Source organism: Panthera onca, chromosome D3, assembly GCF_046562875.1.
Source record: "Panthera onca isolate mPanOnc1 chromosome D3, mPanOnc1 haplotype 2, whole genome shotgun sequence".
NCBI classification, from domain to species: domain Eukaryota; kingdom Metazoa; phylum Chordata; class Mammalia; order Carnivora; family Felidae; genus Panthera; species Panthera onca.
The window spans coordinates 16,650,120-16,664,336 of NC_138350.1; the positions used below are offsets into that span (position 1 = coordinate 16,650,120).

A 14,217-nucleotide genomic window follows, 5' to 3' on the forward strand; every position below is an offset into this window, starting at 1 on the left:
CTGACAGCTTTCAAGATACAGGCTTCAAATCCACATATTCACATACGTTTTAATACGAACGTTAAACATATACATACGTAGCGACTGATATAAACGAATTCACTAAATACATCCGTATTTAACATATTAAGTATATATCACGACACATGCGTCTGGGGAACTATTAAGAACTTCTTGTGGGCAGAAAGCAAAGTCGGTCATGTCTTCAGCAGCCAATGAACTACCTCCGCTTTCCCAGGAAGTGACTTCTGCTCTGACAACGGGTGCCATTTCTTAGTGCCTACAGAAACCGCACTCGGTGCTTTATATGCGTCTTTTACTTCATCCTCATAATGATCCCGCCTGGTACAGAATGAAGGGGAGAAGCCAGAGAGACTCGGTCCCGGTCACACAGCCACTCAGGCTGGGGAGTGGGAACTTGGCCCTGGTGGGTCTGATTTTCATCACACTGCATTGCTTCTCTAATTTTAGCAACATGCCTTCCTCTATAGTCTCTCTGAGAGGCTCTGGGAACTCGCCAGTTGCCTTCTATGGAGATTTACGGCATTAAGAAAATCTGAGCAAGAGACGGAGGTAGGGAGATTCCACCCCGCCCGCGCCCATTCCTTCGGTGGGCCTGGGAGCGGTGCATGGAGCAGGCTTCCGGACAGAGAGGGGAAGCTGGGTTTTGGGTGTTTCCCTACTGTTTCTCACGTCTCAGGATGCCGAGGCATAATCCTGGGGTTTGGCGAGCATGCTCCCTCTAGTAACTGGGGGTTCTGAGCCCACACACTGTTTGGAGGGAACTGGGTGGGGCCTCTGTTAGTGACTGAAGACCAAGGACGGAGAGAGTCTGAAAACTGCTGTCAGTGGACTATGCCAGAGAGCCTTCAAACAACCCCCCATGGCTCAGCTGGGAACCACCCCTCGGACATCTGGCTCGAGTGCAAACTCGTGGAGGCCAGAGTGACGGGGTCTGAGACAGGAGTTTCCAGAAGAGTCAGGACCGAGGTGCCAGTAACTCAAGTTTGCTCCCCTTCTCTGACCTTGCTGCAAACTCCAAACAATCAAGGTCCTGTTGATTTATGTTCCCCCAACCAGACCCTGCCGGGTGCTGTGCCTCTTACGAGATAAAGATGGTCGAAGATGAGGGAGGGTTTGTCCATCTGTCCCAAGATAAGGAGCATCTCGTTGTCTATGAATTCCTTGAATTCTTTCAAGTTACAGTTCATCTGCGTCTCTAATTCATTACGGATCTGTGGAGTGGAAAAGAGTAGGAAAGTGTGTTGTTAGAAAACAAAATAAAACAAAACCACAGTTGTCCACCTCCAAAGCAGTAAAGTCACAACTTACACTGTGCTTGTTTTCAGAAATGATCTTTGGTTGTTGGCGAGTTGTTTTGTTTTGATCCCAGAGTAAGCACACACACACACGCAGACACACACACACACACACACACACACACACACACACGGGCAGGTGGCGGGAACACAGGCTACTCAGCCTCAAAGTCAGTCGGACTGCGAAGAGTTGATTATTTTATACGAAGAAGCAGATTCCCCTGGGATCTCTTCTTTTTGAGTTTAAGGCACATTTTTACAATTAAGTATCAACTATATCACAGTCAACCCATAAAGTCAGTTTCATCTTGCTCCGGAAGGCATCACGATGTGACTTTTTATGTGTCTTAACTAATAAAACGATGATGCGTGCCTTTTAAAAATGGCCACTTCAACCCTTTCCATCTGCCTGGTTTAAGCAATTATTATTATTTTTTTAATGTTTATTTTTGAGGGAGAGAGCGAGGGAGGGGCAAAGAGAGGAACAGAAGATCCGAAGCAGGCTCTGCACTGTCAGCGCAGAGCCCGATGTGGGGCTCGAACTCATGAACTGGGAGATCATGACCTGAGCTGAAGCCAGACGCTTAACTGACTGAACCACCCAGGTGCCCCTAAGCTACTATTATAATTCATCGCATTCCTTGAACAAAAAGCAACCCGAGAAAAAGAAAAAAGTGATCCAAGAAAACATTCAAAGGCAGATGGGAGGCAGTCCAGGGTTCGTAACTCGCTGGTAACTGGTAATCCTGAGATAAGAAACAAGAGTCTGCTGTATCTCAATAAAACACAAGGCAGAGGAGAAGGCCTTAAGAGGGAAATGTTTTCTCAGTGCAACCTATGGGTCTCATGGAATTACCATCAAAGGTCTTATAGGTTCCGAGAGGCCAGGAAATTGGTATGTATGCAGCGTGGCTGGACTCAAACTAGAATGGGACTTGAAGGCCTGCGCTCTTTCCGCTAAGCTCCGTGGGAAAAGCCTCTGAGAGCCAGTGAGCAGGTGCTGGACCCGCCTCCGCTGTGGTTCGGGCAACAGGACAAACGAACACTGCGTGAGCTCTGGCCTGCAAAGGGAAGAGCTCTCTTACTTCTTTTGAGGTCACGTTTTCCAGATCCTGGCTCATCATGATGCTCCGGAGCTTGGCTTTGATGAGGCGCTCGGTCCTCTCCCCTTCAGTTGGCCTGGAAAGGAAGGACATTCGGTAACACGCACAACGAGAGGGGGCCTGAGGTCAGCGTTTACAGGAACCCCAGATGCTCCTGGGCCTAACGAGAACATGAACATGGCCTGGACTCAGAGAACTACCGTCTCGCCGTGCATGTTTTGGGGGAGGGGGGAAGGGACAGAGAAGTCCGGCTCTGGGTCTACAACTCCCGTGGGAGTCCACAGAGCGGTGAGCAGATGGAGGGCACAAACGACGGCTGGAAAGCAGATCCTCGCTCAGGGCTGCAGAGAATCACTCTCAAGGCCAGATGCTGGAAGCCCCAGTGTAGCGTCCTGCCCCCCTCTCCCGCCACCCCGCTCCCCAACAACCAGACCCTTTTGTCTCTGCTTGAATGTATCTGGGCGTGACGACAGCACTGTGTCCAGAGACAGTCCAGAGTTCCCCTTGTGTCCAGCTCCCGTGATGGCCTTCTAACGTGGAGAGTCTACACATTTCCCGGTAACTTCTACCCATCAGCCCCGGTTCTACACAGACCAGGATAATTCTTCCACAGGACGCCCCTTTATGTATTCAAAGGCAACTAACGTTCTCCCCAAACCTCTCATAATCTGAGGCCTCATGGAATGTGGCTTCCGGTCCTCTCCTCACTCAGGCTGACCTCTCTGTCCATGGCCCTCTTAATGCAGTCCCAGAGGGACATACAACTCAGGGGGAGGACAGTCCTAACCAAGACAGAAGGGCCACTTCCTTCTGGACCCAGACTTCTCATTTAGTGTATGTGGCCTCAGGCCACCTGAGCTCTGTTGGAGGCCACGTGACATAGGCCACTCGATCGTGGCCTCTAAGGCAGACTGCACTTGGCCAGTGATGATGCAGTTGTATTTTAGGATCCCAGGGCAATGGATCTATAATACTCCTAGGAGCACAGGGAAAGGCTTTGGAAATTGAGTCTTGAGCCACCTGAAGAGGAAAGGCCAGACCCCAGGGCACCGCCCAAGAGCCAGTGACGCACGTGGGCCGCAAGTTCCTCTGAGAAGCTGACAGGAGTTAGGGAGCTGTGCCCCAGAAATGCATTCACGCTGGAACCCATCTCTGATTTGAATGGGGAGGGGGGGGAGGGTGGTCACACCATCACGGAGCCAAAGACCACCCACGGGCAGCAGGTTAGGGACCCCCGCTCGGAACGCTGGTCCTGGGAGAGGTGGCCCTCGGTCGCCGGACTGCAGGGCAGGTGTCACCTCGTGCAGACTCCGGGTCGGCCGGCGTGGGCAAGGCAGCGCCGCACTTACTTGTCCACAAACAGGGCCGGGGAGTCGGGCCGCGTGGACTCCAGGTCCTGCATGGCGTTCCACTCGTTGATGCAGCTCTGATCGGAGCTGATGCAGCTCTCATAGTAGGTGGCCCAGATGAGAGCCACGCCGCCGGGGAAGTAGTTGTGTCTCCGTGCCACTTCGCAGGCCTTGTGAAGGACCTGCAGGGCAGACCTGGGGTGAGGAGGGGGGACAGGGTCAGGCCCCGGGGAGGCACAGGAGTGCTGGGCCTTCCCCTTGACTGGGGGGCCGAGATAGGGGCCGATCCCTAAAAGACTTCCTACTGGAGTCAACCCTGCCGTGTACCGGGTTCCCGGGGGGACACAAGGCAGCCCGAAACCTCCAGATTAACACGCCCAGTCTCCGTGACACAAGCTTTGAACCCAAGAGTGGATGGGACATCCTTTATCGTGCCCAGCAGGGCAACAGTACAGATGTTGTTATCGCCCGCCCAGGCTGGCTCACGGAGCCCTTCACACTCCATTAACTCCCAAGAATGAAGATTTATTTCTGAGGCTGTGGGGATACCGTGAATTTAGGAGCCACCTCGAAGCCTAGGAGGCTCCGAGCAGGAAGGAGTCTTTAGCTAACAGCGGAGACCTTTTACCGCGTTCCGAACGACGTACTGTGGAACCCTTTCCCATCAGTGTTATAATCGCTTCAAGGCTTAGGTCTCTCGGGGGAATGAGGTTCTGGAAACTCAGGTTAATACAGGAACGAAATGAAGATGGGGTTCGGGAAGGAGTGGGATGGAAGGAACAACACGGAAAACGTACACAATAACGGTCAGCTTGGTCCCTTTTCTAAAACTCTTTTTACGAAAATCGAGGCTGAAACTTTCTCAGTGGATGGGGTGAGTTGGGCATTGACGAAGAGTGGAAGCGGGAAGCCCCGGAGGGGAGCGAGAGTCCTCGGAGACGGCACAGAAGCCACCGCCGTCTGGGGCACGCTTCCCAGACACGCCCGTGCCGTCTCCAGGCTGCCTGAGGAGACTGGCTGGAGCCGCACATTTGTTACATTTAGTTTTGTTCCTTAAGTTCTGGAAAAACATGGGGGCCTATTTTGTACTTGCCTGTAGAGAAAGAGACAAGAAACGATCCAGGGGCACCAGGAATATCCAGGACGTGGAGAAAATTAGGATTTTGTGATTTTCCCCAGAATGATCCTGAATCGGGGGTGGCGTAGAGTAAGGGACGAGGTAAAAACGAAGCACCATATCGATTTGTGGCCCATGGGAGAATTCTGGGTAACTCTTGCTGGCCCAGAGGAAAAAAGTAATGACCCTGAAACACTGGGGCAGAACCCTTCTCCTCAGGCCCCACCGGCTTTCTCCTGAGTCTTTTCCAGATTACTGGAGACAGGCACTGTGTGTTTGTTGAGTCTGCTGCACAAGTGGTTTGTGCAACAACCGCCCCCCCCCCCCCCCCCCCCCCGCCCATGAGGAAGGCTCTCAGATGCCTGTGCTGGGCTGGGAGAAGCGCTGGACACGACCCGTTTCACCCGGTGCAGACTTTACCCACGGCTACGTCATGCTCCAGGCTGAGCATGCGCGAGGCCCTGCACCCTGCGTCCCAGGGCAGAAGAGGCCCCTGTGAGAAAACGCTCCCAGCACTCCCTGGCACAACACGGGACTCTGTCTGTGCTACGGCCACCTCCCTCAATAGACTTTAAACCCCACGAGGACAGGAATTATGTTCTGTTGTATGCCCTCCCAGATGCCCGCTGCCTGGCAGAGTGCCGTTCCCTGGATGGCACAAACCGAGTGTGTGCCAGGCCCGAAGGACAAGCTAATCTGTGCTGGAATGACATTTGGACAGCCAGAACGGCAAAAAGACAACCCCATTCCTAACCGGCTAAAGGGCCTGAATAGACATTTTTCCAAAGAATGCCCAAATGGCCAATAAGCCTACGAAAAGATGCTCAGTAGTAATTAATTAGGCAAATATAAATCAGAGCCATAATGAGATACCACTTCACACCCCTTGAGCGGGCCATCATGAAAAAATAAAATAAAATAACAGGGCACTGGAGAGGACGTGGAGGAACTGGGACCCTCGTGCACGGCTCAGGGGGGATGCAAAATGGTGCAGTCGCTGTGGAAAACGGTTTTGGTTCCTTAAAAAGTTAAACACAGCATTAACGTGATCTAGAAATCCCACTTCTAGGCACATACTCAAAAGAAATGAAAGCAGGGACTCAAACAGATACTTCGCCAGTAGCCAAAAGGTGGAAATAACCCAAATGCCCATCAATAGATGAAAGGATAAACAGAAAAATTGTGTCTAACCACAGACGGAAATAATATTCAGCCTTAAAAAGGATTCGGACACGGGGGCACCTGGGTGGCTCAGTTGGTTGAGCATCTGACTCTTGATTTCAGCTCAGGCCATCATCTCACTGTTCGTGGGTTCGAGCCCCGATGTTGGGATCTGAGGTGACATCGCAGAGCCCGCTCAGGATTCCCTCTCTCTCTGGCCCTCCCTGCTCGTGTGCCTGCTCTCTTAAAATAAATGACCTTAAAAAAAAATTTTTTTTTTTTTCTACAGTATGGACGAACCTTGTCAACATTTTAAGTGAAATAAACCAGAGACAAAAGGACAAAGAGTGTATGATTCCACTTGTAGGAGGGACCTGGGATAGGCAGAGTCATAGAGACAGGACATAGAATAGAGGGTACTAGGGCCTGGGGAGAGAGGGCATGAGTGTTTAATGGGCACAGACTTTCTGTTTGGGATGAAGGAAAAGCTCCAGAAATGGATGGTTATGTTTGCACATCATGGATGTACATTGAATTGCATGCTTAAAATGGTGCATTTTATGTTATGCACATTTTGTGCCACACACACACACACGCACGCACACACCTAAATGAGCCTTAAAATCGAAGGGGGTCTTTCGATTCATGCTGGCAGCTAAAAAAAAAGAAAAAAAATTTCAAAGGCGATGTAATTCTCTAAAACCACACTTACCACATGGCCTGGACAGACACGGGCTTGAAGACGTGCATCCGTCCCGCTGTGCTGACGCTGAACCCACTGAGAAAGACAAACAGAAAAGAACGGAACCGTGGTGAGATACTGGACCCTGCACCCACAGCGAGACGGCAGCTCATACGGACACCCTGAGGACAAGTGCGTCTTGTGCTTCCTGATAAGGGACTACCAGCCCACTGCATCCAATGAGGGCAACAGTAGGAACAAAGAAGAAGAAAAAGAAAAACAAGACGAACGTTTGCTTCCAACCCAGCTACGTGAGGTCTGTCAAAAACACAAACCCTGGCAAGGGCAACGATGCCATCTGACGCCACCTCGTTCACGTTCCTGCCACCATCCCAGCAGCCCACCGCGGCTACTTCCCGCCCCACATGTGCCGTCCGTTACTTTTGCAATTGCATGGGAAATATCTTCACGGAAGGCAAAATGTTAAGAAGGAAAAAAAGTAGAACCATAATCCTACCTTTTGCCCCGCCCCCCCCAAAAAGTCACATTTTACTTTTTCTCCCCGAATGCTAACTATGAGGCAAGGTAACTTTTACCATTGGAATCTCAGTGGAGGGATAAACTTCTACTCCGCTCCTTTCCACTCACGGCAGAACCCGCGTATTTCCCTTGGAAGCAAATGTATGTGGGACCCGGATGGCTCTTCGTCTCTTGTTTACCTGCCCAGGCCAAATGGAAGGGTTCCTCCTCTGCAGCCCCCCAGAGAGGCACCTGAAATGCTGCTCCGCCTGCCAGCTGTCTGTCTGTCTTTCCCGGCACCCCCACAGACCACAGGTTCCTGCTGTGTCCTTTCCAACTACAAACGTACAGAGACCAGCTCCACCTGGAGGGCACGTACTGAGTATTCATCTAACACATCAAGGTAAACGTATGAATATCAGCTGCCTGCTGCTCTTGAACTTCACACGCAGCGGACCTCCTGTAAATACCCTTCCGTTGCTACTTTGTGACCCAAATGCCCTTATGCAACGCCAAAACGTCCCCTTCCTTGTGTGGTTCACTAAGGGGCATGCTGTTTCTCCCGATGTAATGAGCACATCACACATGTGACCCTGTGGATGATCACCCAACAACGCCCAAAGTAGCTTGGTGTTTCAAAGTCCACAGTGGAAGAATTAAAGAGATCTCCTTACCCATCTCCGTCGAGGTGGATTTTCGTGTCGCTCCACAGCCGGAGAACCATCCCGATGGTACAGCTTTTACTACTCGAGAGGAAAGAGCAGATGCCTTGGAGTTAGGATCCACCTGCCCAAGCATGGTCTTCCCTCTCTGTCTTCACCCCGCCTGGCCAGCTGGCAGGGGGAAACCACCACCTGACCTGGGTCTGGCTACCGTATGTGTATCTGGGAGAAGCTCTCGGGCCGTCCGCGTACGGACCGCTTGCCACTGGATTCTAGAAGACGGGGCCTGGGACGGGCCCTCACCAGAGGGGGTCACCAGTGACCTCTACTTGGAGATGGTCACAGGGGACTCTGACCAAACACCAGGCCTCAGCTGTGGCTCTCAGGGAGACAGAGAGCAAGCAGTTGACCTCACGCCCATGCTGCCGCAGGGGTGAGGCCGCCAGTGGCTGGCACACTCCTGGCACAAGGCCACACGCACTCCAGGGGACGCAGGCGAGTGGTGGCAGCCAGCCGGGCCTCCTGTCCGAGGGTGGCGGGGGTGGGGAGGGTGCCAACACCATTACTGGAGCTCATTTCCGGGCCTCTGTTTCTGTACCTTTGTACAGCTGCGCTTTAAAACCTAGCTTAATCTGCTTTTGTTTTGCTCACCCTACCAGTGAAATGACACTTAATGACTTTGGAGACAGGCGCCACTGAAAAACACAGAGGGAAAGAAAGGGCTTTATCAGAGAGTCCCCTTGGATTATTATGAAAATTCTTCAGGCGTTTACAAAAGAGTCTGCTCGTGACAGACCGCCGTTGCTGCCAAGGCCAACTCCGACGACCTCCAGGGATCTAGAATGCTCGCCTCTGCCTCCACTTAGTCACCGCCTGGGAGTGACATGATGCTCATGTGACTGCAGACGGGGAGCTCTGAGCTCCCTGAGACCCCTCTTCCCTGGAGCACTGGGGACCGTGTGGGCCCCTTTTCCACCCTTTACTTCTCTGTCTTCGGGGAAGGCAGTTTCCAGCCCTTCGTGTCAAATTAGACTAAGCCTTTTGTGTTAGGCAAATTCTCAGGCCCCAGCCCTGCACTCCTACCCGTACTTGATCGGCTAATTATATTTCCTTTGTAGAGCTGCAAAATACAATTTACGCCCAGTCCCGGATAGCCCAGGAGCTACTTGGCTGTATTGGTGCAGACTGGCCCCTCACAGTCCCAAACCGATATGCGGAAAGCCCAGGGTAGAGGGGGCCCTGGGAGCACGTGGCCAGGCCTGGAGTCGAAGCAAGGGCAGCATCTAAGCTGGCCTCTCCAAATCACAGAGACGGGGAAGAGCCTAGTGAGTGCTGTGTGTGCGGGGCCAGGTCCATGGAGCACTTGCACTCAGGCTCTTGCCCTACAGTCAAGAGCACGAGCAGGGACCGTGACACGACCGTAAAAACTCTGCAAATTCCTTAACATGCCCCGATCTGCTATTCTGTGAGTTCCCAGTCTTACAGGGACGGACAGTCAAATTTCTATAGCAAAGGAGGGCCTGTGCACTTGCATACACGGGAAGTGGGGTCTTAGAGGAAGAATGACCTTGAAGGATAGAGTGGGCGGGGGCAGCTGCCCGAGAAGGCGGTGTCAAGTCCCCGGGGCCCGGCATAGCAGGAACAGAGGAGCCAGCTGGGCCAGTGCGGGAGGAACTCAAGGGAACCGTGGAAGTCCTTCACGAACTGCGTGAGACCAACAAGGGCAGCATGGCCGGGCGCCCCCACGGCACTCCAAGTGCCCCGGGTCCCAGACAAAACATCGTGCATGACGGAACCTGCGGGTGGCCGCTCCGCTCTCCCGAGGGGGCACATGGATGGCTCTGAAAGAGCACTCGGGAGCTGGCAGGGCCGGTCACTACCACGTGTTCTCCCCTCTAACACTGCACCCGCACCAACCCCCCGGGAACCCCCTGTAGGTGCCCCTTGTGGGCAACACCCATCTCTCGCTCTTTTTTTGTTTTTTTAAAACAATAAGGAAGCATAATCTCAAGTCAGGGATTTAAAAAAAAAAACAGGCGTATCATGCTTTCGGCAGGGCCAAAAGCTCCGGTAAGGACCAGGGCTTTGCTTTCAAGCCAGGATCGAGTAAAAGTGCCTGGTGCTCTGTCAGCGTGGAAGCTGCAGAAAAACGCCCAGTTTCCAGGCCCCGCCTCCACACACCTGGGCGTGCGCGGGGCGGCTGCTCAGGCCCGACCACAGGAAGGCCCACTCAGTGCCCGTCCCCCTCTGACCGCCTGCTCACCCTCTGCAGCCACCCGACCCACCTCCCCGGCCGCGAGGCCCCCGCACCGGCCTCGGGCAGGCCTGTCTACTCCAGCCGCCAAGGATGACGTGGAAGGGCGTGCGTACGTGTCCAATGCTACGGTCACGGCCTCCAGGCTGCGTGGTCGGAGAGCAGAGGCCGGGGCTCTCTCACTGATGTGGCTCCGGCACCCGGCAGGGCGCTGTGCACACGCCAAGTGCTAACAAATACAGATGCGGTTGAGTCTATGAACGACTCACCAACAACAGGGTGTGGAGGAGGGCTGCGGCCTATCGAAGTGTGGGGTCTACACTGCAGGTCTGCAGCAAAAGTCCCAATTCTGAGGCCCTGCTCCCGCCAGGAGGATGGCCTTGGGGTAACCACGCCAACCTCATGAGCTGGATTCCTCACTTGTAAAACATGAATCGGGGCGACCTACCCCACGGGGCAGTTTAACGGTTCGAGGAGACGCTGAGGACGTGTTGTGGCAACTGCACTGTGCTCCCCCACGGAAGCAACAGAGCTGGCTGGCAGGAGGGGCAGACCTGGCAACTCCAGAGGTCTGGGCAGGGATGAGGGGCACATTCCACAGGGAGGCAGGTTCCGGCTCAGGGCCGGAGAGCGTTACTGGAATGGATGACACATGGTGAGGGAAGCCCCGGAAGGAACTCGGAAAGGCGGGCATTATCATCGCTGGAGGAGTAAATGTAACTGCAACACCGGGGCGCCTGGGGGGCTCAGTCGGTTAAGTGCCCGACTTCGGCTCAGGTCACGATCTCACAGGTTGTGAGTTCGAGCCCCATGTCGGGCTCTGCACTGACAGCTCAGAGCCTGGAGCCTGCTTTGGATGCTGTGTCTCCCTCTCTCTCTGCCTCTCTCCCCATCTCTCTCTCTCTCTCTCTCAAATAATAATAACCACAATACCATTGGACACGAAACGTCTCTTTGCTTCACCACCTTGCCAACAATGGCCCACAACACAGAGCGCAGCCTGCTTCCGAGAGCACCTGTCTGGGGCTCAGAAGTACCGGGCCGTCTGGTCTTCAAGGGGGCTCCTCCCAGCTCAGCTCCTAAGACCCATCAGGCTACACCTGCTTCCAGATCCAGACTTCCCAACCAGCCCAAGGCCACAGACGCCAGCTCACACTTCTCTCCCAAAGTGTGCCACACAGAACTTTCTCCTAGTGCTATCACGTACCGGGAAGAAGGTCATAGAAGAAAACGCCCTCTGTCTCCATTCGTGTACTTGTTAACAAGCGACAGGGTCCTGGTCACTCTAACGGCAGCTCTCTCAGGGAACAAGATGTGACCGCACAGCTGCCACACCGTTCACTGCTTCTGTGGCTTTTCCCTTCCTCCCATCGAATCTGCCTTCAACGCGCTTCAAACGCGCCCCTGCTTCGCCCTGACCCCTGAACCGGCCCTGCTGCCCGCTTGCCCTTGAAGACCTGGTTCGCCATCGGAGGCCGCGGAAGGCCTCTGGCTTGCCCCCTCCGACCCCACCCCTCTCCTGTGTTTCCAAAGCCCCCCCCCCACCCGAAGCATCGCTCTGTCACTGAGCCCACCACCCTGCTTTCTGGTTATGGCTCCTTCCTCGCTAAACTTCTCGACTCGCTGGGGTGGGGAACTGTGTACGGCTGTTTCTTCACGCATCTGGCCCACTGCCTCATACACAGGAGAACGCACGCACTTTCCTTGGTGGGTGAGAAGATTGAAAATGAATAGCGGGAACCCGTCTTAGTCCAGTTCTCACAAACCCAGGTTCTACAACGATCTCACACATACTCATTTATCCTAGATGCGAGAAGAGCCGTTGACACTCATCGCACACGCATAACAGGGTCTCTGATGATACGACTAACCTGGCCTCCGGGTATTGGGAGACTCCAAACCTCTCTACAAGCTTCTGACCAAGGACCCGTCAACAAGGACTTGGGATTCCTCTCGGGATAGTGATACAGGGTGAGGTGCTCGATATGCCGCCTTTCACTCCCGCACTTCAACATGGGACCCTCTGGAGGGCACCCTCCCTGCCTCACTGGGCTGGCTCCTGCTTGTCCCTGGGTGTTCACCACAGCTGCCACCTCCTTCAGAAAGCCTTCCTGGCTAAGGTGCTCTCTCCTACAGTACCCGGATAGTAGCCGGTGGTAAACCTCTAAGCCCAGTGTAATGTTCCTTAGACCCAGAGCTGAGAGCGGAGGCTGGATCTAGCACAGTGCCCGGCACACAAGAGCTGAATGGTGTGGTCTACGGTTCCACGTGCCTGGTCACCCCCACCGCCCACTGCCCATCACACACCCCACCATCATCTCCATGGATACAGGACCACGGACGCCTTTCTCCGGCAGCAGCCCTTGTCCCCCCACCGCAGGAGGGAAGCAGCACCCACCAGACTCACCTCTCCTTACTGGAAAAGTCGACTCCCAGCAAGATGCTCTCCTCCGTGTCCTGGCGCCCGCTGCTGTCTACCACCACCATGTACCGGACCCGCTCCGCCCAGGCGCTCTCCAAGCGCACGGCCTAGACGGGCAAAGACGCTCTCACTGGCCTGCCTTTCCGGATGGTGGCCCCTTCCGTCACCAAATCAACACCAAGGACTTTTGTGTTCTACCTTTCCCCCTGTGAGTTCAGGAATCGAGATGAGATTCTTAATCCTCACGTCTTGTTCATACCCATGCACGAGGGACAGTGCTTGGCTCGGAGGAAATCCCTCAAAGTCGCTCAAATGGGTGAACAGATAAAGTCCAGAGGCTGAAAATCTCAACCCAGCACAGACTGACCCCGAAGGTACAACCTTTCGCTGGACGGTGTGGGTGATGGTGAGCAAACCTGGCTTGGGCTTTTGCGAAATATGGGGGGAAGAATTTGCTGCAACACAGAAATGCCCCGCCTCCCACTGCTCGTGAGTAATTCCCTACCAAATCGTACGATTAAAAATTAAAACTTGCCACTCTCGTCTCTTCTTACCAGCTTGATCCGATCTTCACAACGCAGGAGGTTGATCATTATTTGCAGATGTTGGGGCAGGTCACCTGTTGGCCCAACAAAGAAAGTTGTAAAAGGCCGCCCGCCCACCTTCTAGGCAGAAACCTGCAAGACGCTGATGATGTTAAGGGCCTGGGAGAAGACGGAGAAGTCAAAATCCCTCCACCTACACCACACGGAACCGTCCCAAAGACTAAGAGGCTCAATTTCTCTTACTCCATTCCCGAATGTTGCTCGATGAGGGTGGGGAGATCCAGCCGACTGCCATGTTTTTAGAAGTTGCTTTTATATTCTAAAATGCTTGCAATACGGGCTTTTTAAATACAAGATGTAAAAAGATACCGACAAGCCTAGAGGGGAAATGTTATCAAGTTCAGGGGCGACTGGGTGGCTCAGTCGGTTAAGCGTCTGACTTTGGCTCAGGTTATGATCTCAGGGTTCGTGGGTTTGAGCCCCGACTTGGGCTCAGCACCGACCGTGCAGAGTCTGCTTGGGATTCTCTCTCCCTTTCTCTCTGCCCCTCCCCTACTCTTGAAATAAAGAGAGAAAGAGAAAGAAAGAAAGATGTCAGCAAGTTCAAACAAACGCTCCTGTGCAGGATGAGGGAGCAGGAACTACAGACAGGGCTGGGGCAGGGGATTTGCTAAGAGTTGGTGTGAAAGAGAAAGGTCTGGAGGTCATTTTTCCTGTTTAATACTCTCCTGCGTTTTCCATAAGACAGAGACTGCTTCTACAACCTGGAGAGGAAGCAAGTCAGGTGACTACAGACAGCAGGTACTTGTGGGGTGTCCAGAAAGACAACGTGAATTGACAACGAGCACCGTCACTGTCTCTTCTCTTGCTAAAAGTTCTGTCCTTGACAGCTGTTCCCAGCCCTTCTTCCCTGGTGCCCACACTGGCATCCCCCCAACCTATGAGATGCTCAAGGAGGAGCACGAGGTGGTTGCCCGCGGGGCGCCCCAGAGCTACGCCCCCGTGACGACCACAATGATCAACATCCACAGCAAGACCTCCGTGCCCGACCACACCGTCTGGTCCCTGTGCCGTCTGGCTTTTG

At 53.7% G+C, this 14,217-nt stretch overlaps 1 protein-coding gene across 8 annotated transcripts in view; it reads right to left on the reverse strand.

Moving 5' to 3' along the window:
* SSH1 (slingshot protein phosphatase 1) overlaps positions 1–14,217 on the reverse strand; it is a 62,032-nt gene that overhangs the window by 15,155 nt on the left and 32,660 nt on the right. For 3 of the 8 annotated variants that reach the window (XM_078435689.2, XM_078435688.2, XM_078435690.2), the window contains 7 exons: positions 13,143–13,207; positions 12,574–12,695; positions 7,925–7,993; positions 6,762–6,827; positions 3,772–3,966; positions 2,405–2,498; positions 1,107–1,235 (listed from right to left, as the gene is read on the reverse strand). In XM_078435689.2, coding sequence (XP_078291815.1) covers positions 1,107–1,235; positions 2,405–2,498; positions 3,772–3,966; positions 6,762–6,827; positions 7,925–7,993; positions 12,574–12,695; positions 13,143–13,207 — 740 coding nt within the window. Of the gene's footprint in view, positions 1–1,106; positions 1,236–2,404; positions 2,499–3,771; positions 3,967–6,761; positions 6,828–7,327; positions 7,888–7,924; positions 7,994–12,573; positions 12,696–13,093; positions 13,208–14,217 lie in introns of those variants that run through there. The other 5 variants (XM_078435692.2, XM_078435691.2, XM_078435693.2 and 2 more) reach the window with 5 other exon arrangements.